The sequence below is a fragment of the Petromyzon marinus genome (assembly GCF_048934315.1).
Source record: "Petromyzon marinus isolate PM22_M1 ecotype Great Lakes invasive population chromosome 73 unlocalized genomic scaffold, UKy_Petmar_22M1.pri1.0 chr73_unloc.5, whole genome shotgun sequence".
Lineage (NCBI taxonomy): Eukaryota > Metazoa > Chordata > Hyperoartia > Petromyzontiformes > Petromyzontidae > Petromyzon > Petromyzon marinus.
In genome coordinates, this window is record NW_027422611.1 from 43,926 (window position 1) to 68,180 (window position 24,255).

The following is a 24,255-nucleotide window of genomic DNA, read 5'->3' on the forward strand; positions in this document are numbered from 1 at the left end:
TGAGTAGGTGAGTGAGTGAATGGGTGAGTGGGTGAGTAGGTGGGTGAGTGAGTGGGTGGGTGAGTGAGTGGGTGGGTGGGTGGGTGAGTGGTTGAGTGGGTGGGTGAGTGAGTGGTGAGTGCGTGGGTGAGTGAGTGGGTGAGTGGGTGGGTGAGTGGGTGAGTGGGTGAGAGAGTGGGTGAGTGAGTGGGTGCGTGAGTGTGTGAGTGAGTGAGAGGGTGGGTGAGTGATTGAGTGAGTGGGTGAGTGAGTGGGTGAGTGGGTGAGTGAGTGGGTGAGTGGGTGGGTGGGTGAGTGGGTGGGTGGGTGAGTGGATGGGTGAGTGAGTGAGTGGGTGGGTGCGTGGGTGAGTGGGTGGGTGAGTGAGTGGGTGAGTGGGTGAGTGAGTGGGTGGGTGAGTGAGTGAGTGGGTGAGTGAGTGGGTGAGTGAGTGAGTGGGCGAGTGGGTGGGTGGGTGAGTGGGTGGGTGGGTGAGTGGGTGGGTGGGTGAGTGGGTGAGTGAGTGGGTGAGTGGGTGGGTGAGTGAGTGAGTGGGTGAGTGGGTGGGTGAGTGAGTGGATGAGTGAGTGAGCGGGTGAGTGGGTGGGTGAGTGGGTGAGTGAGTGGGTGGTTGAGTGAGTCGGTGGATGAGTGAGTGGGTGGGTGGGTGAGTGGGTGGGTGGGTGAGTGGGTGAGTGAGTGGGTGAGTGGGTGGGTGAGTGAGTGAGTGGGTGAGTGGGTGGGTGAGTGAGTGGATGAGTGAGTGAGCGGGTGAGTGGGTGGGTGAGTGGGTGAGTGAGTGGGTGGTTGAGTGAGTCGGTGGATGAGTGAGTGGGTGAGTGAGTGAGTGGGTGGGTGAGTGGGTGAGTGAGTGAGTGGGTGAGTGAGTGGGTGGGTGAGTGAGTCGGTGGGTGAGTGGGTGGGTGAGTGAGTGAGCGGGTGAGTGGGTGGGTGAGTGAGTGGGTGAGTGAGTGAGTGGGTGGGTGAGTGAGTGAGTGAGTGGGTGAGTGGGTGGGTGAGTGAGTGAGTGGATGAGTGGGTGGGTGAGTGAGTGGGTGGGTGAGTGAGTGGGTGAGTGAGTGGGTGAGTGGGTGAGTGAGTGAGTGGGTGGGTGAGTCAGTGAGTGGGTGAGTGGGTGGGTGAGTGGGTGGGTGGGTGAGTGAGTGAGTGAGTGGGTGAGTGAGTGAGTGGGTGGGTGAGTGAGTGAGTGGGTGGGTGGGTGAGTGGGTGATTGAATGGGTGGGTGAGTGGTAGTGTGATTGACTGAGTGAGTGACTGAGTGACTGACTGAGTGGGTGAGTGAGTGACTGAGTGAGTGAGTGGGTGAGTGAGTGACTGACTGAGTGAGTGACTGACTGACTGAGTGAGTGACTGACTGAGTGACTGACTGACTGAGTGACTGAGTGACTGACTGAGTGACTGAGTAACTGACTGAGTGACTGACTGACTGACTGACTGACTGACTGATTCACCTCCACTGGAGTATCCGTGTGCGTAGCTGAACCGGCTGGTAACCCATATGAATCCAAAAGCAGCGGAGATCAACTGGGCAGAGACACGAGATGCACACAAAGACAAAGCTCCCCCGTGTAGCCTCCACACACCGCCGGGGCAAGTGCTCTTTGCGAGCAGCGAACTCACACGATGCGTCGTTCAACTCGCGACTCAGCTGCTCGGCCAAGTGGCTGACGTCATCGTCATCACGTGGACACTCATAGTAGAAGACAAATAGTCTCATAGACATCCACAGAGACCCACAGAGACACACGCAGAGACACACACAGACACACAGAGACACAGAAACACACAGAGACACACAGAGAAACACAGAGACACACACAGAGACTCACAGACCCTTAGAGACACACACAGAGACTCACACAGACACACACAGACACAGAAACACACAGAGACACACAAAAACACAGAGACACACAGAGACCCACAGAGACACACGGAGACACACAGACACACAGAAACACACAGAGACACACAGAGACACAGAGATACAGAGACACAGGGAGACACACAGAGACACATAAACACACAGAGACACACAGAGACACACAGAAACACACAGAGACACAGAGATACAGAGACACACAGACCCACAGAGACACACAGAGACACACAGACCCACAGAGACACACAGAGACACACACAGAGACACACACAGAGACACACAGAGACACACAGAGACACACGGAGACACACAGAGACACACAGACCCACAGAGACACACAGACCCACAGAGACACACAGAGGCACACAGAGACCCACAGAGACAAAAAGAGACTCACAGAGACACACAGAGACCCACAGAGACACACAGAGACCCACAGAGACACACACAGACCCACAGAGACACACAGAGACACACAGAGACACACAGAGACACACAGAGACCCACAGAGACACACACAGACCCACAGAGACACACAGAGACACACAGAGACACACAGACCCACAGAGACCCATAGAGACCCATAGACACACACAGAGACTCACAGAGATAAAGAGAGACACACAGAGACCCACAGAGACACACAGAGACTCACAGAGACCGCTAGAGACACACAGAGACCCAAAGAGACCCATAGAGACACACAGAGAGATACAGAGACTCACAGAGACCCACAGAGACACACAGAGACCCACAGAGACACACAGAGACCCACAGAGACACACAGACACCCACAGAGACACACAGAGACACGCAGAGACTCAGAGACACACAGAAACCCATAGAGACCCACAGAAACCCACAGAGACCCACAGAGACAAATAGAGACACACAGAGACACACACAGAGACCCATAGAGACCCACAGAGACCCACAGAGACCCACAGAGACCCACAGAGACTCACAGAGACTCACAGAGACTCACAGAGACTCACAGAGACTCACAGAGACAGAGAGCCATAGAGACATACAGAGACTCACAGAGACTCACAGAGACACACAGAGACTCACAGAGACAGAGAGCCATAGAGACCCACAGAGACCCATAGAGACATACAGAGACTCACAGAGACTCACAGAGACACACAGAGACTCACAGAGACAGAGAGCCATAGAGACCCACAGAGACCCATAGAGACACACAGACAGAGACTCACAGAGACCCATAGACACCCACAGAGACACACAGAGACTCACAGAGACCCATATACACAGAGACACAGAGACTCACAGAGACCCACAGAGACTCACAGAGGCACACAGAGACAAAAAGAGACTCACAGAGACACACAGAGACCCACAGAGACACACGGAGACACACGGAGACACACGGAGACCCATAGAGACCCACAGAGGCCCACAGAGACTCACAGAGACACGCAGAGATTCAGAGACACACAGAGACTCAGAGACACACAGAGACCCATAGAGACCCACAGAGGCCCACAGAGACTCACATAGACCCATAGAGACTCACAGAGACACACAAAGACCCACAGAGACCCACAGAGACCCATAGAGACCCACGGAGACCCACAGAGACCCATAGAGACGCACAGAGACACACAGAGACACACAGAGACACACAGAGACCCATAGAGACCCACAGAGACCCATAGAGACGCACAGAGACACACAGAGACACACAGACACCCACAGAGATCCACAGAGACCCACAGACACACACAGAGACTCACAGAGACCCATATAGACCCACAGAGACACACAGAGACCCACAGAGACACACAGAGACCCACAGAGACACACAGACACCCACAGAGACACACAGAGACACGCAGAGATTCAGAGACACACAGAGACTCAGAGACACACAGAAACCCATAGAGACCCACAGAGACCCACAGAAACCCACAGAGACCCACAGAGACAAATTGAGACACACAGAGACCCACATAGACACACACACAGACCCATAGAGGCCCACAGAGACCCACAGAGACCCACAGAGACTCACAGAGACCCACAAAGACACACAGAGACACACAGAGACTCACAGAGACCCACAGAGACTTACAGAGACACACAGAGACCCATAGAGACTCACAGAGACTCACAGAGACACACAGAGACCCACAGAGACTCACAGAGACCCACAGAGACACACAGAGACACACAGAGACTCACAGAGACCCACAGAGACTTACAGAGACACACAGAGACCCATAGAGACTCACAGAGACTCACAGAGTCTCACAGAAACTCACAGAGACTCAAGGAGACTCACAGAGTCTCAAGGAGACACACAGAGACCCACAGAGACCCACAGAGACCCATAGAGACCCATAGACACACACAGAGACTCACAGAGACAAAGAGAGACACACAGAGACCCACAGAGACTCACAGAGACCCCTAGAGACACACAGAGACCCAAAGAGACCCATAGAGACACACAGAGACATACAGAGACTCACAGAGACCCACAGAGACTCACAGACACACACAGAGACTCACAGAGACCCATATAGACCCACAGAGACACACAGAGACCCACAGAGACACACAGAGACCCACAGAGACACACAGACACCCACAGAGACACACAGAGACACGCAGAGATTCAGAGACACACAGAGACACACAGAGACTCAGAGACACACAGAAACCCACAGAGACCCACAGAGACAAATTGAGACATACAGAGACCCACATAGACACACACACAGACCCATAGAGGCCCACAGAGACCCACAGAGACCCACAGAGACTCACAGAGACCCACAGAGACTCACAGAGACACACAGAGACCCATAGAGACTCACAGAGACTCACAGAGACACACAGAGACCCACAGAGACTCACAGAGACTCAGAGACTCACAGAGACTCACAGAGACACACAGAGACCCACAGAGACTCAGATAGACTCACAGAGACACACAGAGACTCACAGAGACCCACAGAGACTCACAGAGACTCACAGAGACACACAGAGACACAGAGACACACAGAGACACAGAGACCCACAGAGACACACATAGACTCACAGAGACCCATAGAGACCCATAGAGACCCACAGAGACCCATAGAGACACACAGAGACCCACACACCCATAGAGACCCACAGAGACCCATAGAGACCCACAGAGACCCATAGAGACCCACAGAGACACACAGAGACACACAGAGACCCATAGAGACCCACAGAGACACACAGAGACCCACAGAGACTCACAGAGACACACAGAGACCCACAGAGACTCAGAGAGACTCACAGAGACCCACAGAGACTCACAGAGACACACAGAGACACACAGAGACACACAGAGACTCAGAGAGACCCACAGAGACTCAGAGACCCATAGAGACCCATCTATGAAGGCTACCAGCACTGTGGCACACACAGAGGGGGTGGTTGGCCACCACCACCACAACCACCACAACCACCACCACCACCACAACCACCACCCCCACCACCACCACCACCACAACCACCACCACCACCACCACAACCACCACCACCACCACAACCACCACCACCACAACCACCACCACCCCCACAACCACCACCATCACCACCACCACCACCACAACCACCACCACCACAACCACCACCACCACAACCACCACCACAACCACCAAAACCACCACCAACACAACCACCACCACCACAACCACCACCAATACCACCACCACCACCACCACAACCACCACCACCACAACCACCACCACCACCACCACAACCACCACCACCACAACCACCACCACAACCACCACCACCACCACAACCACCAAAACCACCACCACCACAACCACCACCACAACCACCACAACCACCACAACCACCACCCCCACAACCACCACCATCACCACCACCACCATCATCACCACCACCACCATCACCATCACCACCACCACCTTCACCACCACCCCCACCACCACCACCCCCACCACAACCACCACCACGCCCGGCCGCCTTTGTCTCTCCCCCCTTACCCCCCCTCACCCTCACCCCCTCCTCACCCTCACCCTCACCACCCCTCACCCTCACCGGGTGAGTGAAGGCCACCACCAGCACAAGGCCCAGCCACACTGGGTATCCTTCCAGCGTGTTCTGGTGAGCTCTCTGGATGCAGTTGAAGATGGTGGAGTCCTTTGAGTAGAGATCCGGATACTTGAGAGACAACCACAGAGCATCATCATCAGCATCATCATCATCATCAGCATCATCATCAGCATCATCATCAGTAGCAGCATCATCATCATCAGCAGCAGCATCATCATCAGTAGCAGCATCAGCAGCATTATCATCAGTAGCAGCATCATTATCATCAGCAGCATCATCATCAGCAGCATCATCATCATCAGCATTATCATCAGTAGCAGCATCAGCAGCATTATCATCAGTAGCAGCATCATTATCATCAGCAGCATCATCATCAGCAGCAGCATTATCATCAGTAGCAGCATCATCATCATCATCAGCAGCATCATCAGCAGCATCATCATCAGCAGCATCATCAGCATCATCATCAGCAGCATTATCATCAGCAGCATTATCATCAGTAGCAGCATCATCATCATCAGTAGCAGCATCGTCATCATCAGTAGCAGCATCATCATCATCAGTAGCAGCATCATTATCATCAGCATCATCATCAGCATCATCATGAGTGGGTGAGCGAGTGATGAGTGAGTGGGTGGGTGAGTGATGAGTGAGTGGGTTATGAGTTAGTGAGTGGGTGAGTGATGAGTGAGTGATGAGTGAGTGGGTGAGTGATGAGTGAGTGAGTGGTGAGTGAGTGGCTGATGAGTGAGTGGTGAGTGAGTGGCTGACTGACTGAGTGGTGAGTGGCTGACTGACTGACTGAGTGAGTGGCTGAGTGAGTGAATGGTGAGTGGCTGACTGAGTGAGTGGGTGAGTGAGTGACTGAGTGAGTGGTGAGTGAGTGAGTGAGTGACTGAGTGAGTGGCTGACTGAGTGAGTGGCTGACTGAGTGAGTGGCTGACTGGGTGAGTGAGTGGCTGAGTGAGTGAGTGGTGAGTGAGTGACTAAGTGAGTGGCTGAGTGAGTGACTGAGTGAGTGGTGAGTGAGTGAGTGAGTGACTGAGTGAGTGGCTGACTGAGTGAGTGGCTGACTGAGTGAGTGGCTGACTGGGTGAGTGAGTGGCTGAGTGAGTGAGTGGTGAGTGAGTGACTAAGTGAGTGGCTGAGTGAGTGACTGAGTGAGTGGTGAGTGAGTGAGTGAGTGACTGAGTGAGTGGCTGACTGAGTGAGTGGCTGACTGAGTGAGTGGCTGACTGGGTGAGTGAGTGGCTGAGTGAGTGAGTGGTGAGTGAGTGACTAAGTGAGTGGCTGAGTGAGTGACTGAGTGAGTGGGTGAGTGAGTGGGTGAGTGGTGAGTGACTGAGTGAGTGGATGAGTGAGTGCCTGAGTGGTGAGTGAGTGACTGAGTGGCTGACTGACTGAGTGGCTGGGTGAGTGAGTGACCGAGTGAGTGATGGACTGAGTGAGTGGGTGAGTGAGTGGTGAGTGGGTGAGTGAGTGGTAAGTGAGTGAGTGACTGAGTGATTGACTGAGTGGCTGAGTGAGTGGTGAGTGAGTGAGTGGGTGATTGAGTGGTAAGTGAGTGAGTGAGTGGTGAGTGAGTGGCTGAGTGAGTGGCTGAGTGACTAGGTGAGTGTGTGGTGAGTGAGTGGTGAGTGAGTGGTGAGTGAGTGGTAAGTGAGTGCGTGGCTGACTGAGTGAGTGGTGAGTGGGTGACTGAGTGGTGAGTGACTGGGTGAGTGAGTGACTGGGTGAGTGAGTGGTGAGTGAGTGGTGAGTGGGTGAGTGGCTGAGTGACTGAGTGAGTGGGTGGTGAGTGAGTGGTGAGTGAGTGACTGGGTGAGTGAGTGACTGGGTGAATGAGTGGCTGGGTGAGTGACTGAGTGAGTGACTGAGTGACTGGGTGAGTGACTGGGTGAGTGACTGGGTGAGTGTCTCCCCTCACCTTGACTGAGTGACTGGGTGAGTGACTGAGTGACTGGGTGAGTGTCTCCCCTCACCTTGACTGGGTGAGTGACTGGGTGAGTGACTGGGTGAGTGACTGGGTGAGTGACTGGGTGAGTGAGTGACTGGGTGAGTGACTGGGTGAGTGAGTGACTGGGTGAGTGACTGGGTGAGTGAGTGACTGAGTGAGTGACTGAGTGACTGGGTGAGTGACTGGGTGAGTGACTGAGTGAGTGACTGGGTGAGTGAATGACTGGGTGAGTGAGTGGGTGAGTGTCTCCCCTCACCTTGACTGAGTGACTGGGTGAGTGACTGGGTGAGTGACTGAGTGAGTGACTGAGTCAGTGTCTCCCCTCACCTTGACTGAGTGACTGGGTGAGTGACTGGGTGAGTGACTGGATGAGTGTCTCCCCTCACCTTGACTGAGTGACAGGGTGAGTGAGTCGTGAGTGACTTGGTGAGTGACTGGGTGAGTGACTGGGTGAGTGACTGAGTGATTGGGTGAGTGTCTCCCCTCACCTTGACTGAGTGACTGGGTGAGTGACTGGGTGAGTGAGTGGCTGAGTGAGTGACTGGGTGAGTGAGTCGTGAGTGACTGGGTGAGTGACTGGGTGACTGGGTGAGTGAGTGACTGGGTGAGTGACTGGGTGAGTGACTGTGTGAGTGACTGAGTGACTGGGTGAATGTCTCCCCTCACCTTCACTGAGTGACTGGGTGACTGGGTGAGTGACTGGGTGAGTGAGTGACTGGGTGAGTGAGTCGTGAGTGACTGGGTGAGTGTCTCCCCTCACCTTGACTGAGTGACTGGGTGAGTGACTGGGTGAGTGACCGGGTGAGTGTCTCCCCTCACCTTGACTGAGTGACTGGGTGAGTGACTGAGTGAGTGACTGAGTGAGTGACTGGGTGAGTGTCTCACCTTGACTGAGTGACTGAGTGTCTGGGTGAGTGACTGGGTGAGTGAGTGACTGAGTGACTGGGTGAGTGAGTGACTGGGTGACTGAGTGACTGGGTGAGTGAGTGGTGAGTGAGTGAGTGGTGAGTGGGTGATTGAGTGGTAAGTGAGTGAGTGAGTGGTGAGTGAGTGAGTGGTGAGTGAGTGGTGAGTGAGTGGCTGAGTGAGTGGCTGAGTGACTAGGTGAGTGTGTGGTGAGTGAGTGGTGAGTGAGTGGTGAGTGGGTGAGTGAGTGGTAAGTGAGTGCGTGGCTGACTGAGTGAGTGACTGAGTGAGTGGTGAGTGACTGAGTGAGTGGCTGAGTGAGTGAGTGACTGAGTGAGTGGGTGAGTGACTGGGTGAGTGAGTGGTGAGTGAGTGGGTGACTGAGTGGTGAGTGACTGGGTGAGTGAGTGACTGGGTGAGTGAGTGGTGAGTGAGTGACTGAGTGAGTGACTGAGTGACTGGGTGAGTGGCTGGGTGAGTGACTGGGTGAGTGTCTCCCCTCACCTTGACTGAGTGACTGGGTGAGTGACTGAGTGACTGGGTGAGTGTCTCCCCTCACCTTTACTGGGTGAGTGACTGGGTGAGTGACTGAGTTAGTGACTGGGTGAGTGACTGTGTGAGTGACTGGGTGAGTGAGTGACTGGGTGAGTGACTGGGTGAGTGAGTGACTGGGTGACTGAGTGACTGAGTGAGTGACTGGGTGAGTGACTGAGTGGGTGAGTGACTGGGTGAGTGACTGGGTGAGTGAGTGACTGGGTGAGTGACTGGGTGAGTGACTGTATGACTGGGTGAGTGTCTCCCCTCACCTTCACTTAGTGACTGGGTGAGTGAGTGGCTGAGTGAGTGACTGGGTGAGTGAGTCGTGAGTGACTGGGTGAGTGACTGGGTGAGTGACTGGGTAACTGGGTGAGTGACTGGGTGAGTGACTGGGTGAGTGACTGCGTGAGTGACTGAGTGACTGGGTGAGTGTCTCCCCTCACCTTCACTGAGTGACTGGGTGAGTGACTGAGTGAGTGGGTGACTGGGTGAGTGAGTGACTGAGTGACTGGGTGAGTGACTGGGTGAGTGACTGGGTGAGTGACTCCCCTCACCTTGACTGAGTGACTGAGTGACTGGGTGAGTGACTGGGTGAGTGACCGGGTGAGTGACTGGGTGAGTGTCTCACCTTGACTGAGTGACTGAGTGTCTGGGTGAGTGACTGGGTGAGTGTGTGACTGGGTGACTGAGTGACTGGGTGAGTGAGTGACTGAGTGACTGGGTGAGTGAGTGACTGAGTGAGTGACTGGGTGAGTGTCTCACCTTGACTGAGTGAGTGACTGAGTGACTGGGTGAGTGACTGAGTCACCTTGACTGAGTGACTGAGTGAGTGACTGAGTGACTGGATGAGTGACTGGGTGAGTGACTGGGTGAGTGAGTGAATGGGTGAGTGAGTGAGTGAGTGACTGGGTGAGTGTCTCACCTTGACTGAGTGACTGAGTAACTGGGTGAGTGACTGCCTGGGTGAGTGACTGCCTGGGTGAGTGACTGGGTGAGTGAGTGACTGGGTGAGTGACTGAGTCACCTTGACTGAGTGAGTGACTGGTTGAGTGAGTGACTGAGTGACTGGGTGAGTGACTGGGTGTGTGACTGAGTGAGTGACTGAGTGAGTGACTGGCTGAGTGACTGGGTGACTGAGTGACTGGGTGAGTGACTGAGTGACTGGGTGACTGAGTGAGTGACTGGGTGAGTGAGTGGTGAGTGACTGAGTGAGTGACTGGGTGAGTGAGTGACTGGGTGAGTGAGTGGTGAGTGACTGAGTGAGTGACTGGGTGACTGAGTGACTGGGTGAGTGACTGAGTGACTGGGTGAGTAACTGGGTGAGTGACTGAGTGAGTGACTGAGTGACTGGGTGAGTGAGTGACTGGGTGAGTGACTGGGTGAGTGAGTGACTGAGTGACAGGGTGAGTGACTGAGTGACTGGGTGAGTGACTGGGTGAGTGACTGAGTGACTGAGTCACCTTGACTGAGTGACTGGGTGAGTGACTGAGTCACCTTGACTGAGTGACTGGGTGAAGTGACTGAGTGAGTGACTGAGTCACCTTGACTGAGTGAGTGACTGGGTGACTGAGTGACTGGGTGACTGGGTGACTGAGTGAGTGACTGGGTGAGTGAGTGGTGAGTGACTGAGTGAGTGACTGGGTGAGTGAGTGACTGGGTGAGTGAGTGGTGAGTGACTGAGTGAGTGACTGGGTGACTGAGTGACTGGGTGAGTGACTGAGTGACTGGGTGAGTAACTGGGTGAGTGACTGAGTGAGTGACTGAGTGACTGGGTGAGTGAGTGACTGGGTGAGTGACTGGGTGAGTGAGTGACTGAGTGACAGGGTGAGTGACTGAGTGACTGGGTGAGTGACTGGGTGAGTGACTGAGTGACTGAGTCACCTTGACTGAGTGACTGGGTGAGTGACTGAGTCACCTTGACTGAGTGACTGGGTGAAGTGACTGAGTGAGTGACTGAGTCACCTTGACTGAGTGAGTGACTGGGTGACTGAGTGACTGGGTGACTGAGTGACTGAGTGAGTGACTGAGTGACTGAGTCACCTTGACTGAGTATTTCTTCCTGGCTAGCGTGACGTTGAGTGACAGGTACATCAGCATGACCCAGCTGTAGACAATCACCAAGATCACGAAGGCGAAGTGACTGGTGAGTGACTGGGTGAGTGGGTGAGTGACTGAGTGAGTGAGTGACTGGTTGAGTGACTGAGTGAGTGACTGGGTGACTGAGTGACTGGTGAGTGACTGGGTGAGTGGGTGAGTGAGTGACTGGGTGAGTGACTGAGTGACTGGTGAGTGACTGGGTGAGTGGGTGACTGAGTGAGTGACTGAGTGAGTGACTGAGTGAGTGGGTGAGTGACTGAGTGAGTGACTGACTGAGTGACTGAGTGAGTGACTGAGTCACCTTGACTGAGTATTTCTTCCTGGCTAGCGTGACGTTGAGTGACAGGTACATCAGCATGACCCAGCTGTAGACAATCACCAAGATCACGAAGGCGAAGTGACTGGTGAGTGACTGGGTGAGTGAGTGACTGAGTGACTGGGTGAGTGACTGAGTGAGTGACTGAGTGACTGGGTGAGTGACTGGGTGAGTGAGTGACTGAGTGACTGGGTGAGTGACTGGGTGACTGAGTGACTGAGTGAGTCACCTTGACTGAGTATTTCTTCCTGGCTAGCGTGACGTTGAGTGACAGGTACATCAGCATGACCCAGCTGTAGACAATCACCAAGATCACGAAGGCGAAGTGACTGGTGAGTGACTGGGTGAGTGAGTGACTGAGTGACTGGGTGAGTGACTGAGTGAGTGACTGAGTGACTGGGTGAGTGACTGGGTGAGTGAGTGACTGAGTGACTGGGTGAGTGACTGGGTGACTGAGTGACTGAGTGAGTCACCTTGACTGAGTATTTCTTCCTGGCTAGCGTGACGTTGAGTGACAGGTACATCAGCATGACCCAGCTGTAGACAATCACCAAGATCACGAAGGCGAAGTGACTGGTGAGTGACTGGGTGAGTGAGTGGGTGAGTGAGTGACTGGGTGAGTGACTGAGTGACTGGGTGAGTGACTGAGTGAGTGACTGGGTGAGTGAGTGACTGGGTGAGTGAGTGACTGGGTGAGTGACTGAGTGACTGGGTGAGTGACTGAGTGAGTGACTGACTGAGTGACTGGGTGAGTGAGTGACTGAGTGACTGAGTCACCTTGACTGAGTATTTCTTCCTGGCTAGCGTGACGTTGAGTGACAGGTACATCAGCATGACCCAGCTGTAGACAATCACCAAGATCACGAAGGCGAAGTGACTGGTGAGTGACTGGGTGAGTGGGTGACTGACTGGGTGAGTGACTGAGTGAGTGACTGGGTGAGTGACTGAGTGACTGGGTGAAGTGACTGAGTGACTGACTGAGTGAGTGACTGAGTGACTGGGTGAAGTGACTGACTGAGTGACTGAGTGAGTGACTGAGTGAGTCACCTTGACTGAGTATTTCTTCCTGGCTAGCGTGACGTTGAGTGACAGGTACATCAGCATGACCCAGCTGTAGACAATCACCAAGATCACGAAGGCGAAGTGACTGGTGAGTGACTGGGTGAGTGACTGGGTGAGTGACTGAGTGAGTGATTGGGTGAGTGACTGAGTGACTGGCTGAGTGACTGGGTGAGTGAGTGGTGAGTGAGTGGGTGAGTGACTGGGTGAGTGAGTGGGTGAGTGGGTGACTGACTGGGTGAGTGACTGAGTGAGTGACTGGGTGAGTGAGTGACTGGGTGAGTGACTGAGTGACTGGGTGAGTGACTGAGTGAGTGACTGACTGAGTGACTGGGTGAGTGAGTGACTGAGTGACTGGGTGATTGACTGAGTGACTGGGTGACTGAGTGACTGACTGAGTGACTGAGTGAGTGACTGAGTGACTGACTGAGTGACTGAGTGAGTGACTGAGTGACTGCGTCACCTTGACTGAGTATTTCTTCCTGGCTAGCGTGACGTTGAGTGACAGGTACATCAGCATGACCCAGCTGTAGACAATCACCAAGATCACGAAGGCGAAGTGACTGGTGAGTGACTGGGTGAGTGACTGGGTGAGTGACTGAGTGAGTGAGTGACTGAGTCACCTTGACTGAGTATTTCTTCCTGGCTAGCGTGACGTTGAGTGACAGGTACATCAGCATGACCCAGCTGTAGACAATCACCAAGATCACGAAGGCGAAGTGACTGGTGAGTGACTGGGTGAGTGACTGGGTGAGTGACTGAGTGAGTGACTGGGTGAGTGAGTGACTGGGTGAGTGACTGAGTGACTGGGTGAGTGACTGGGTGAGTGACTGGGTGACTGACTGAGTGACTGGGTGAGTGACTGGGTGAGTGAGTGACTGAGTGACTGGGTGAGTGACTGGGTGACTGAGTGACTGAGTGAGTCACCTTGACTGAGTATTTCTTCCTGGCTAGCGTGACGTTGAGTGACAGGTACATCAGCATGACCCAGCTGTAGACAATCACCAAGATCACGAAGGCGAAGTGACTGGTGAGTGACTGGGTGAGTGAGTGACTGGGTGAGTGACTGCCTGGGTGAGTGACTGGGTGAGTGAGTGACGGAGTGAGTGACTGGGTGAGTGACTGGGTGTGTGACTGAGTGAGTGACTGAGTGAGTGACTGGGTGACTGGGTGACTGAGTGACTGGGTGATTGACTGAGTGACTGGGTGACTGAGTGACTGACTGAGTGACTGAGTGAGTGACTGAGTGACTGACTGAGTGACTGAGTGAGTGACTGAGTGACTGCGTCACCTTGACTGAGTATTTCTTCCTGGCTAGCGTGACGTTGAGTGACAGGTACATCAGCATGACCCAGCTGTAGACAATCACCAAGATCACGAAGGCGAAGTGACTGGTGAGTGACTGGGTGAGTGGGTGAGTGACTGAGTGAGTGAGTGACTGGTTGAGTGACTGAGTGAGTGACTGGGTGACTGAGTGACTGGTGAGTGACTGGGTGAGTGGGTGAGTGAGTGACTGGGTGAGTGACTGAGTGACTGGTGAGTGACTGGGTGAGTGGGTGACTGAGTGAGTGACTGAGTGAGTGACTGAGTGAGTGGGTGAGTGACTGAGTGAGTGACTGACTGAGTGACTGAGTGAGTGACTGAGTCACCTTGACTGAGTATTTCTTCCTGGCTAGCGTGACGTTGAGTGACAGGTACATCAGCATGACCCAGCTGTAGACAATCACCAAGATCACGAAGGCGAAGTGACTGGTGAGTGACTGGGTGAGTGAGTGACTGAGTGACTGGGTGAGTGACTGAGTGAGTGACTGAGTGACTGGGTGAGTGACTGGGTGAGTGAGTGACTGAGTGACTGGGTGAGTGACTGGGTGACTGAGTGACTGAGTGAGTCACCTTGACTGAGTATTTCTTCCTGGCTAGCGTGACGTTGAGTGACAGGTACATCAGCATGACCCAGCTGTAGACAATCACCAAGATCACGAAGGCGAAGTGACTGGTGAGTGACTGGGTGAGTGAGTGACTGAGTGACTGGGTGAGTGACTGAGTGAGTGACTGAGTGACTGGGTGAGTGACTGGGTGAGTGAGTGACTGAGTGACTGGGTGAGTGACTGGGTGACTGAGTGACTGAGTGAGTCACCTTGACTGAGTATTTCTTCCTGGCTAGCGTGACGTTGAGTGACAGGTACATCAGCATGACCCAGCTGTAGACAATCACCAAGATCACGAAGGCGAAGTGACTGGTGAGTGACTGGGTGAGTGAGTGGGTGAGTGAGTGACTGGGTGAGTGACTGAGTGACTGGGTGAGTGACTGAGTGAGTGACTGGGTGAGTGAGTGACTGGGTGAGTGAGTGACTGGGTGAGTGACTGAGTGACTGGGTGAGTGACTGAGTGAGTGACTGACTGAGTGACTGGGTGAGTGAGTGACTGAGTGACTGAGTCACCTTGACTGAGTATTTCTTCCTGGCTAGCGTGACGTTGAGTGACAGGTACATCAGCATGACCCAGCTGTAGACAATCACCAAGATCACGAAGGCGAAGTGACTGGTGAGTGACTGGGTGAGTGGGTGACTGACTGGGTGAGTGACTGAGTGAGTGACTGGGTGAGTGACTGAGTGACTGGGTGAAGTGACTGAGTGACTGACTGAGTGAGTGACTGAGTGACTGGGTGAAGTGACTGAGTGACTGACTGAGTGACTGAGTGAGTGACTGAGTGAGTCACCTTGACTGAGTATTTCTTCCTGGCTAGCGTGACGTTGAGTGACAGGTACATCAGCATGACCCAGCTGTAGACAATCACCAAGATCACGAAGGCGAAGTGACTGGTGAGTGACTGGGTGAGTGACTGGGTGAGTGACTGAGTGAGTGACTGGGTGAGTGACTGAGTGACTGGCTGAGTGACTGGGTGAGTGAGTGGTGAGTGAGTGGGTGAGTGACTGGGTGAGTGAGTGGGTGAGTGGGTGACTGACTGGGTGAGTGACTGAGTGAGTGACTGGGTGAGTGAGTGACTGGGTGAGTGACTGAGTGACTGGGTGAGTGACTGAGTGAGTGACTGACTGAGTGACTGGGTGAGTGAGTGACTGAGTGACTGAGTCACCTTGACTGAGTATTTCTTCCTGGCTAGCGTGACGTTGAGTGACAGGTACATCAGCATGACCCAGCTGTAGACAATCACCAAGATCACGAAGGCGAAGTGACTGGTGAGTGACTGGGTGAGTGGGTGACTGACTGGGTGAGTGACTGAGTGAGTGACTGGGTGAGTGACTGAGTGACTGGGTGAAGTGACTGAGTGACTGACTGAGTGAGTGACTGAGTGACTGGGTGAAGTGACTGAGTGACTGACTGAGTGACTGAGTGAGTGACTGAGTGAGTCACCTTGACTGAGTATTTCTTCCTGGCTAGCGTGACGTTGAGTGACAGGTACATCAGCATGACCCAGCTGTAGACAATCACCAAGATCACGAAGGCGAAGTGACTGGTGAGTGACTGGGTGAGTGGGTGAGTGAGTGGGTGAGTGACTGAGTGACTGAGTGACTGGGTGAGTGACTGAGTGAGTGACTGAGTGAGTGACTGACTGGGTGAGTGACTGAGTGAGTGAGTGACTGAGTGAGTGACTGGGTGAGTGACTGGGTGAGTGAGTGACTGAGTGACTGGGTGAGTGACTGGGTGAGTGACTGACTGAGTGAGTGACTGAGTGAGTCACCTTGACTGAGTATTTCTTCCTGGCTAGCGTGACGTTGAGTGACAGGTACATCAGCATGACCCAGCTGTAGACAATCACCAAGATCACGAAGGCGAAGTGACTGGTGAGTGACTGGGTGAGTGGGTGAGTGACTGAGTGAGTGACGGAGTGACTGAGTGAGTGACTGGGTGAGTGAGTGACTGACTGAGTGACTGGGTGACTGAGTGAGTGACTGAGTGACTGGGTGAGTGAGTGACTGGGTGAGTGACTGAGTGAGTGAGTGACTGAGTCACCTTGACTGAGTATTTCTTCCTGGCTAGCGTGACGTTGAGTGACAGGTACATCAGCATGACCCAGCTGTAGACAATCACCAAGATCACGAAGGCGAAGTGACTGGTGAGTGACTGGGTGAGTGGGTGAGTGACTGGGTGAGTGACTGAGTGAGTGACTGGGTGAGTGACTGAGTGACTGGGTGAAGTGACTGAGTGACTGAGTGACTGACTGAGTGAGTGACTGAGTGAGTCACCTTGACTGAGTATTTCTTCCTGGCTAGCGTGACGTTGAGTGACAGGTACATCAGCATGACCCAGCTGTAGACAATCACCAAGATCACGAAGGCGAAGTGACTGGTGAGTGACTGGGTGAGTGAGTGGGTGAGTGACTGGGTGATTGACTGAGTGACTGAGTGAGTGACTGACTGAGTGACTGAGTGAGTCACCTTGACTGAGTATTTCTTCCTGGCTAGCGTGACGTTGAGTGACAGGTACATCAGCATGACCCAGCTGTAGACAATCACGAATATCACGAAGGCGAAGTGACTGGTGAGTGACTGGGTGAGTGAGTGACTGAGTGACTGGGTGAGTGACTGGGTGAGTGAGTGACTGGGTGAGTGACTGGGTGAGTGACTGACTGAGTGAGTGACTGAGTGAGTCACCTTGACTGAGTATTTCTTCCTGGCTAGCGTGACGTTGAGTGACAGGTACATCAGCATGACCCAGCTGTAGACAATCACCAAGATCACGAAGGCGAAGTGACTGGTGAGTGACTGGGTGAGTGGGTGAGTGAGTGGGTGAGTGACTGAGTGACTGAGTGACTGGGTGAGTGACTGAGTGAGTGACTGAGTGAGTGACTGACTGGGTGAGTGACTGAGTGGGTGAGTGACTGAGTGAGTGACTGAGTGAGTGAGTGACTGGGTGAGTGAGTGACTGAGTGACTGGGTGAGTGACTGGGTGAGTGACTGACTGAGTGAGTGACTGAGTGAGTCACCTTGACTGAGTATTTCTTCCTGGCTAGCGTGACGTTGAGTGACAGGTACATCAGCATGACCCAGCTGTAGACAATCACCAAGATCACGAAGGCGAAGTGACTGGTGAGTGACTGGGTGAGTGGGTGACTGACTGGGTGAGTGACTGAGTGAGTGACTGGGTGAGTGACTGAGTGACTGGGTGAAGTGACTGAGTGACTGAGTGACTGACTGAGTGAGTGACTGAGTGAGTCACCTTGACTGAGTATTTCTTCCTGGCTAGCGTGACGTTGAGTGACAGGTACATCAGCATGACCCAGCTGTAGACAATCACCAAGATCACGAAGGCGAAGTGACTGGTGAGTGACTGGGTGAGTGGGTGAGTGAGTGACTGGGTGAGTGACTGAGTGACTGAGTGGGTGAGTGACTGACTGAGTGACTGAGTGACTGAGTGAGTGACTGAGTGACTGGGTGAGTGAGTGACTGCGTGGGTGAGTGACTGAGTGAGTGACTGGGTGACTGAGTGACTGGGTGAGTGACTGAGTGACTGGGTGAGTGACTGAGTGAGTGACTGGGTGAGTGACTGACTGAGTGACTGGGTGAGTGACTGGGTGAGTGAGTGACTGAGTGACTGAGTGAGTCACCTTGACTGAGTATTTCTTCCTGGCTAGCGTGACGTTGAGTGACAGGTACATCAGCATGACCCAGCTGTAGACAATCACCAAGATCACGAAGGCGAAGTGACTGGTGAGTGACTGGGTGCGTGGGTGAGTGAGTGACTGGGTGAGTGACTGGGTGAGTGAGTGACTGACTGAGTGACTGAGTGAGTGACTGGGTGACTGAGTGAGTGACTGAGTGACTGGGTGAGTGAGTGACTGAGTCACCTTGACTGAGTATTTCTTCCTGGCTAGCGTGACGTTGAGTGACAGGTACATCAGCATGACCCAGCTGTAGACAATCACCAAGATCACGAAGGCGAAGTGACTGGTGAGTGACTGGGTGAGTGAGTGACTGAGTGACTGGGTGAGTGACTGGGTGACTGAGTGAGTGACTGAGTCACCTTGACTGAGTATTTCTTCCTGGCTAGCGTGACGTTGAGTGACAGGTACATCAGCATGACCCAGCTGTAGACAATCACCAAGATCACGAAGGCGAAGTGACTGGTGAGTGACTGGGTGAGTGGGTGAGTGAGTGACTGAGTGAGTGACTGGGTGAGTGGGTGAGTGAGTGACTGAGTGACTGAGTGAGTCACCTTGACTGAGTATTTCTTCCTGGCTAGCGTGACGTTGAGTGACAGGTACATCAGCATGACCCAGCTGTAGACAATCACCAAGATCACGAAGGCGAAGTGACTGGTGAGTGACTGGGTGAGTGGGTGAGTGACTGGGTGAGTGACTGAGTGAGTGACTGGGTGAGTGACTGAGTGACTGGGTGAAGTGACTGAGTGACTGAGTGACTGACTGAGTGAGTGACTGAGTGAGTCACCTTGACTGAGTATTTCTTCCTGGCTAGCGTGACGTTGAGTGACAGGTACATCAGCATGACCCAGCTGTAGACAATCACCAAGATCACGAAGGCGAAGTGACTGGTGAGTGACTGGGTGAGTGGGTGAGTGAGTGGGTGAGTGACTGAGTGACTGAGTGACTGGGTGAGTGACTGAGTGAGTGACTGAGTGAGTGACTGACTGGGTGAGTGACTGAGTGGGTGAGTGACTGAGTGAGTGACTGAGTGAGTGAGTGACTGGGTGAGTGAGTGACTGAGTGACTGGGTGAGTGACTGGGTGAGTGACTGACTGAGTGAGTGACTGAGTGAGTCACCTTGACTGAGTATTTCTTCCTGGCTAGCGTGACGTTGAGTGACAGGTACATCAGCATGACCCAGCTGTAGACAATCACCAAGATCACGAAGGCGAAGTGACTGGTGAGTGACTGGGTGAGTGGGTGACTGACTGGGTGAGTGACTGAGTGAGTGACTGGGTGAGTGACTGAGTGACTGGGTGAAGTGACTGAGTGACTGAGTGACTGACTGAGTGAGTGACTGAGTGAGTCACCTTGACTGAGTATTTCTTCCTGGCTAGCGTGACGTTGAGTGACAGGTACATCAGCATGACCCAGCTGTAGACAATCACCAAGATCACGAAGGCGAAGTGACTGGTGAGTGACTGGGTGAGTGGGTGAGTGACTGAGTGACTGGGTGAGTGACTGAGTGAGTGACTGAGTGAGTGACTGACTGGGTGAGTGACTGAGTGAGTGAGTGACTGAGTGAGTGAGTGACTGGGTGAGTGACTGGGTGAGTGACTGGGTGAGTGAGTGACTGGGTGAGTGACTGGGTGAGTGACTGACTGAGTGAGTGACTGAGTGAGTCACCTTGACTGAGTATTTCTTCCTGGCTAGCGTGACGTTGAGTGACAGGTACATCAGCATGACCCAGCTGTAGACAATCACCAAGATCACGAAGGCGAAGTGACTGGTGAGTGACTGGGTGACTGAGTGACTGAGTGAGTGACTGAGTGAGTCACCTTGACTGAGTATTTCTTCCTGGCTAGCGTGACGTTGAGTGACAGGTACATCAGCATGACCCAGCTGTAGACAATCACCAAGATCACGAAGGCGAAGTGACTGGTGAGTGACTGGGTGAGTGGGTGAGTGACTGAGTGACTGAGTGAGTGACGGAGTGACTGGGTGAGTGACTGAGTGAGTGACTGGGTGAGTGACTGAGTCACCTTGACTGAGTATTTCTTCCTGGCTAGCGTGACGTTGAGTGACAGGTACATCAGCATGACCCAGCTGTAGACAATCACCAAGATCACGAAGGCGAAGTGACTGGTGAGTGACTGGGTGAGTGAGTGACTGAGTGACTGAGTGAGTGACTGAGTGAGTGACTGGGTGACTGAGTGACTGGTGAGTGACTGGGTGAGTGGGTGAGTGAGTGACTGGGTGAGTGACTGGGTGACTGAGTGACTGGTGAGTGACTGGGTGAGTGGGTGACTGAGTGAGTGACTGAGTGACTGAGTGAGTGACTGAGTGAGTGGGTGAGTGACTGAGTGAGTGACTGACTGAGTGACTGAGTGAGTGACTGAGTGAGTCACCTTGACTGAGTATTTCTTCCTGGCTAGCGTGACGTTGAGTGACAGGTACATCAGCATGACCCAGCTGTAGACAATCACCAAGATCACGAAGGCGAAGTGACTGGTGAGTGACTGGGTGAGTGGGTGAGTGAGTGGGTGAGTGACTGAGTGACTGAGTGACTGGGTGAGTGACTGAGTGAGTGACTGAGTGACTGACTGGGTGAGTGACTGAGTGAGTGAGTGACTGAGTGAGTGAGTGACTGGGTGAGTGACTGGGTGAGTGACTGGGTGACTGGTGAGTGACTGGGTGAGTGAGTGACTGGGTGAGTGAGTGAGTGAGTGACTGAGTGAGTGAGTGACTGAGTCACCTTGACTGAGTATTTCTTCCTGGCTAGCGTGACGTTGAGTGACAGGTACATCAGCATGACCCAGCTGTAGACAATCACCAAGATCACGAAGGCGAAGTGACTGGTGAGTGACTGGGTGAGTGAGTGACTGAGTGACTGGGTGAGTGACTGGGTGACTGAGTGAGTGACTGAGTCACCTTGACTGAGTATTTCTTCCTGGCTAGCGTGACGTTGAGTGACAGGTACATCAGCATGACCCAGCTGTAGACAATCACCAAGATCACGAAGGCGAAGTGACTGGTGAGTGACTGGGTGAGTGGGTGACTGAGTGACTGGGTGAGTGACTGAGTGACTGAGTGGGTGAGTGACTGAGTGAGTGACTGAGTGAGTGACTGAGTGACTGGGTGAGTGAGTGACTGCGTGGGTGAGTGACTGGGTGAGTGACTGAGTGAGTGACTGGGTGACTGAGTGACTGGGTGGGTGACTGAGTGACTGGGTGAGTGACTGAGTGACTGGGTGAGTGACTGAGTGAGTGACTGGGTGAGTGAGTGACTGGGTGAGTGAGTGACTGAGTGACTGAGTGAGTGACTGACTGAGTGACTGAGTGAGTGACTGAGTCACCTTGACTGAGTATTTCTTCCTGGCTAGCGTGACGTTGAGTGACAGGTACATCAGCATGACCCAGCTGTAGACAATCACCAAGATCACGAAGGCGAAGTGACTGGTGAGTGACTGGGTGAGTGGGTGAGTGAGTGGGTGAGTGACTGAGTGACTGGGTGAGTGACTGAGTGAGTGACTGAGTGACTGACTGGGTGAGTGACTGAGTGAGTGACTGAGTGAGTGAGTGACTGGGTGAGTGACTGGGTGAGTGACTGGGTGAGTGACTGACTGAGTGAGTGACTGAGTGAGTCACCTTGACTGAGTATTTCTTCCTGGCTAGCGTGACGTTGAGTGACAGGTACATCAGCATGACCCAGCTGTAGACAATCACCAAGATCACGAAGGCGAAGTGACTGGTGAGTGACTGGGTGAGTGGGTGAGTGACTGAGTGAGTGAGTGACTGGTTGAGTGACTGAGTGAGTGACTGGGTGACTGAGTGACTGGTGAGTGACTGGGTGAGTGGGTGAGTGAGTGACTGGGTGAGTGACTGGGTGACTGAGTGACTGGTGAGTGACTGGGTGAGTGGGTGACTGAGTGAGTGACTGAGTGAGTGAGTGACTGAGTGAGTGGGTGAGTGACTGAGTGAGTGACTGACTGAGTGACTGAGTGAGTGACTGAGTGAGTCACCTTGACTGAGTATTTCTTCCTGGCTAGCGTGACGTTGAGTGACAGGTACATCAGCATGACCCAGCTGTAGACAATCACCAAGATCACGAAGGCGAAGTGACTGGTGAGTGACTGGGTGAGTGGGTGAGTGAGTGGGTGAGTGACTGAGTGACTGGGTGAGTGACTGAGTGAGTGACTGAGTGACTGACTGGGTGAGTGAGTGAGTGGGTGAGTGACTGGGTGAGTGACTGAGTGAGTGACTGAGTGACTGAGTGAGTGACTGAGTCACCTTGACTGAGTATTTCTTCCTGGCTAGCGTGACGCTGAGTGACAGGTACATCAGCATGACCCAGCTGTAGACAATCACCAAGATCACGAAGGCGAAGTGACTGGTGAGTGACTGGGTGAGTGGGTGAGTGAGTGGGTGAGTGACTGAGTGACTGGGTGAGTGACTGAGTGAGTGACTGAGTGACTGACTGGGTGAGTGAGTGAGTGGGTGAGTGACTGGGTGAGTGACTGAGTGAGTGACTGAGTGACTGAGTGAGTGACTGAGTCACCTTGACTGAGTATTTCTTCCTGGCTAGCGTGACGCTGAGTGACAGGTACATCAGCATGACCCAGCTGTAGACAATCACCAAGATCACGAAGGCGAAGTGACTGGTGAGTGACTGGGTGAGTGGGTGAGTGAGTGACTGGGTGAGTGACTGAGTGAGTGACTGGGTGACTGAGTGACTGACTGAGTGACTGAGTGAGTGACTGAGTGAGTGACTGAGTGACTGAGTGAGTGACTGAGTGACTGAGTGACTGCGTCACCTTGACTGAGTATTTCTTCCTGGCTAGCGTGACGCTGAGTGACAGGTACATCAGCATGACCCAGCTGTAGACAATCACCAAGATCACGAAGGCGAAGTGACTGGTGAGTGACTGGGTGAGTGGGTGAGTGAGTGGGTGAGTGACTGAGTGACTGAGTGACTGGGTGAGTGACTGAGTGAGTGACTGAGTGACTGACTGGGTGAGTGACTGAGTGAGTGAGTGACTGAGTGAGTGAGTGACTGGGTGAGTGACTGGGTGAGTGACTGGGTGACTGGTGAGTGACTGGGTGAGTGAGTGACTGGGTGAGTGAGTGACTGAGTGAGTGACTGGGTGAGTGACTGGGTGAGTGACTGAGTGAGTGACTGAGTGAGTCACCTTGACTGAGTATTTCTTCCTGGCTAGCGTGACGTTGAGTGACAGGTACATCAGCATGACCCAGCTGTAGACAATCACCAAGATCACGAAGGCGAAGTGACTGGTGAGTGACTGGGTGAGTGAGTGAGTGGGTGAGTGACTGGGTGAGTGACTGAGTGACTGACTGAGTGACTGAGTGAGTGACTGAGTGAGTCACCTTGACTGAGTATTTCTTCCTGGCTAGCGTGACGTTGAGTGACAGGTACATCAGCATGACCCAGCTGTAGACAATCACCAAGATCACGAAGGCGAAGTGACTGGTGAGTGACTGGGTGAGTGGGTGAGTGAGTGGGTGAGTGACTGAGTGACTGAGTGACTGGGTGAGTGACTGAGTGAGTGACTGAGTGACTGACTGGGTGAGTGACTGAGTGAGTGAGTGACTGAGTGAGTGAGTGACTGGGTGAGTGACTGGGTGAGTGACTGGGTGACTGGTGAGTGACTGGGTGAGTGAGTGACTGGGTGAGTGAGTGAGTGAGTGACTGAGTGAGTGAGTGACTGAGTCACCTTGACTGAGTATTTCTTCCTGGCTAGCGTGACGTTGAGTGACAGGTACATCAGCATGACCCAGCTGTAGACAATCACCAAG

General features: G+C 53.4%; 1 protein-coding gene and 1 long non-coding RNA gene across 4 annotated transcripts in view; both read right to left on the reverse strand.

Annotated features, from left to right (window-relative positions):
* The window catches only part of LOC142908148 (uncharacterized), a 219,794-nt gene that overhangs the window by 6,108 nt on the left and 189,431 nt on the right, over nucleotides 1-24,255 (reverse strand). The gene's annotated exons all lie outside the window — the stretch shown is intronic.
* Nucleotides 1-24,255, reverse strand: part of LOC142908147 (glutathione S-transferase 3, mitochondrial-like) — a 34,166-nt gene that overhangs the window by 6,108 nt on the left and 3,803 nt on the right. For 2 of the 3 annotated variants that reach the window (XM_076058425.1, XM_076058424.1), the window contains exons 2-3: nucleotides 5,954-6,076; nucleotides 1,452-1,524 (exon numbers count right to left, since the gene is read on the reverse strand). In XM_076058425.1, the coding sequence (XP_075914540.1) occupies nucleotides 1,452-1,524; nucleotides 5,954-6,076 (196 nt within the window). Of the gene's footprint in view, nucleotides 1-1,451; nucleotides 1,525-5,953; nucleotides 6,077-11,408; nucleotides 22,726-24,255 lie in introns of those variants that run through there. The other variant, XR_012931619.1, reaches the window with a different exon arrangement.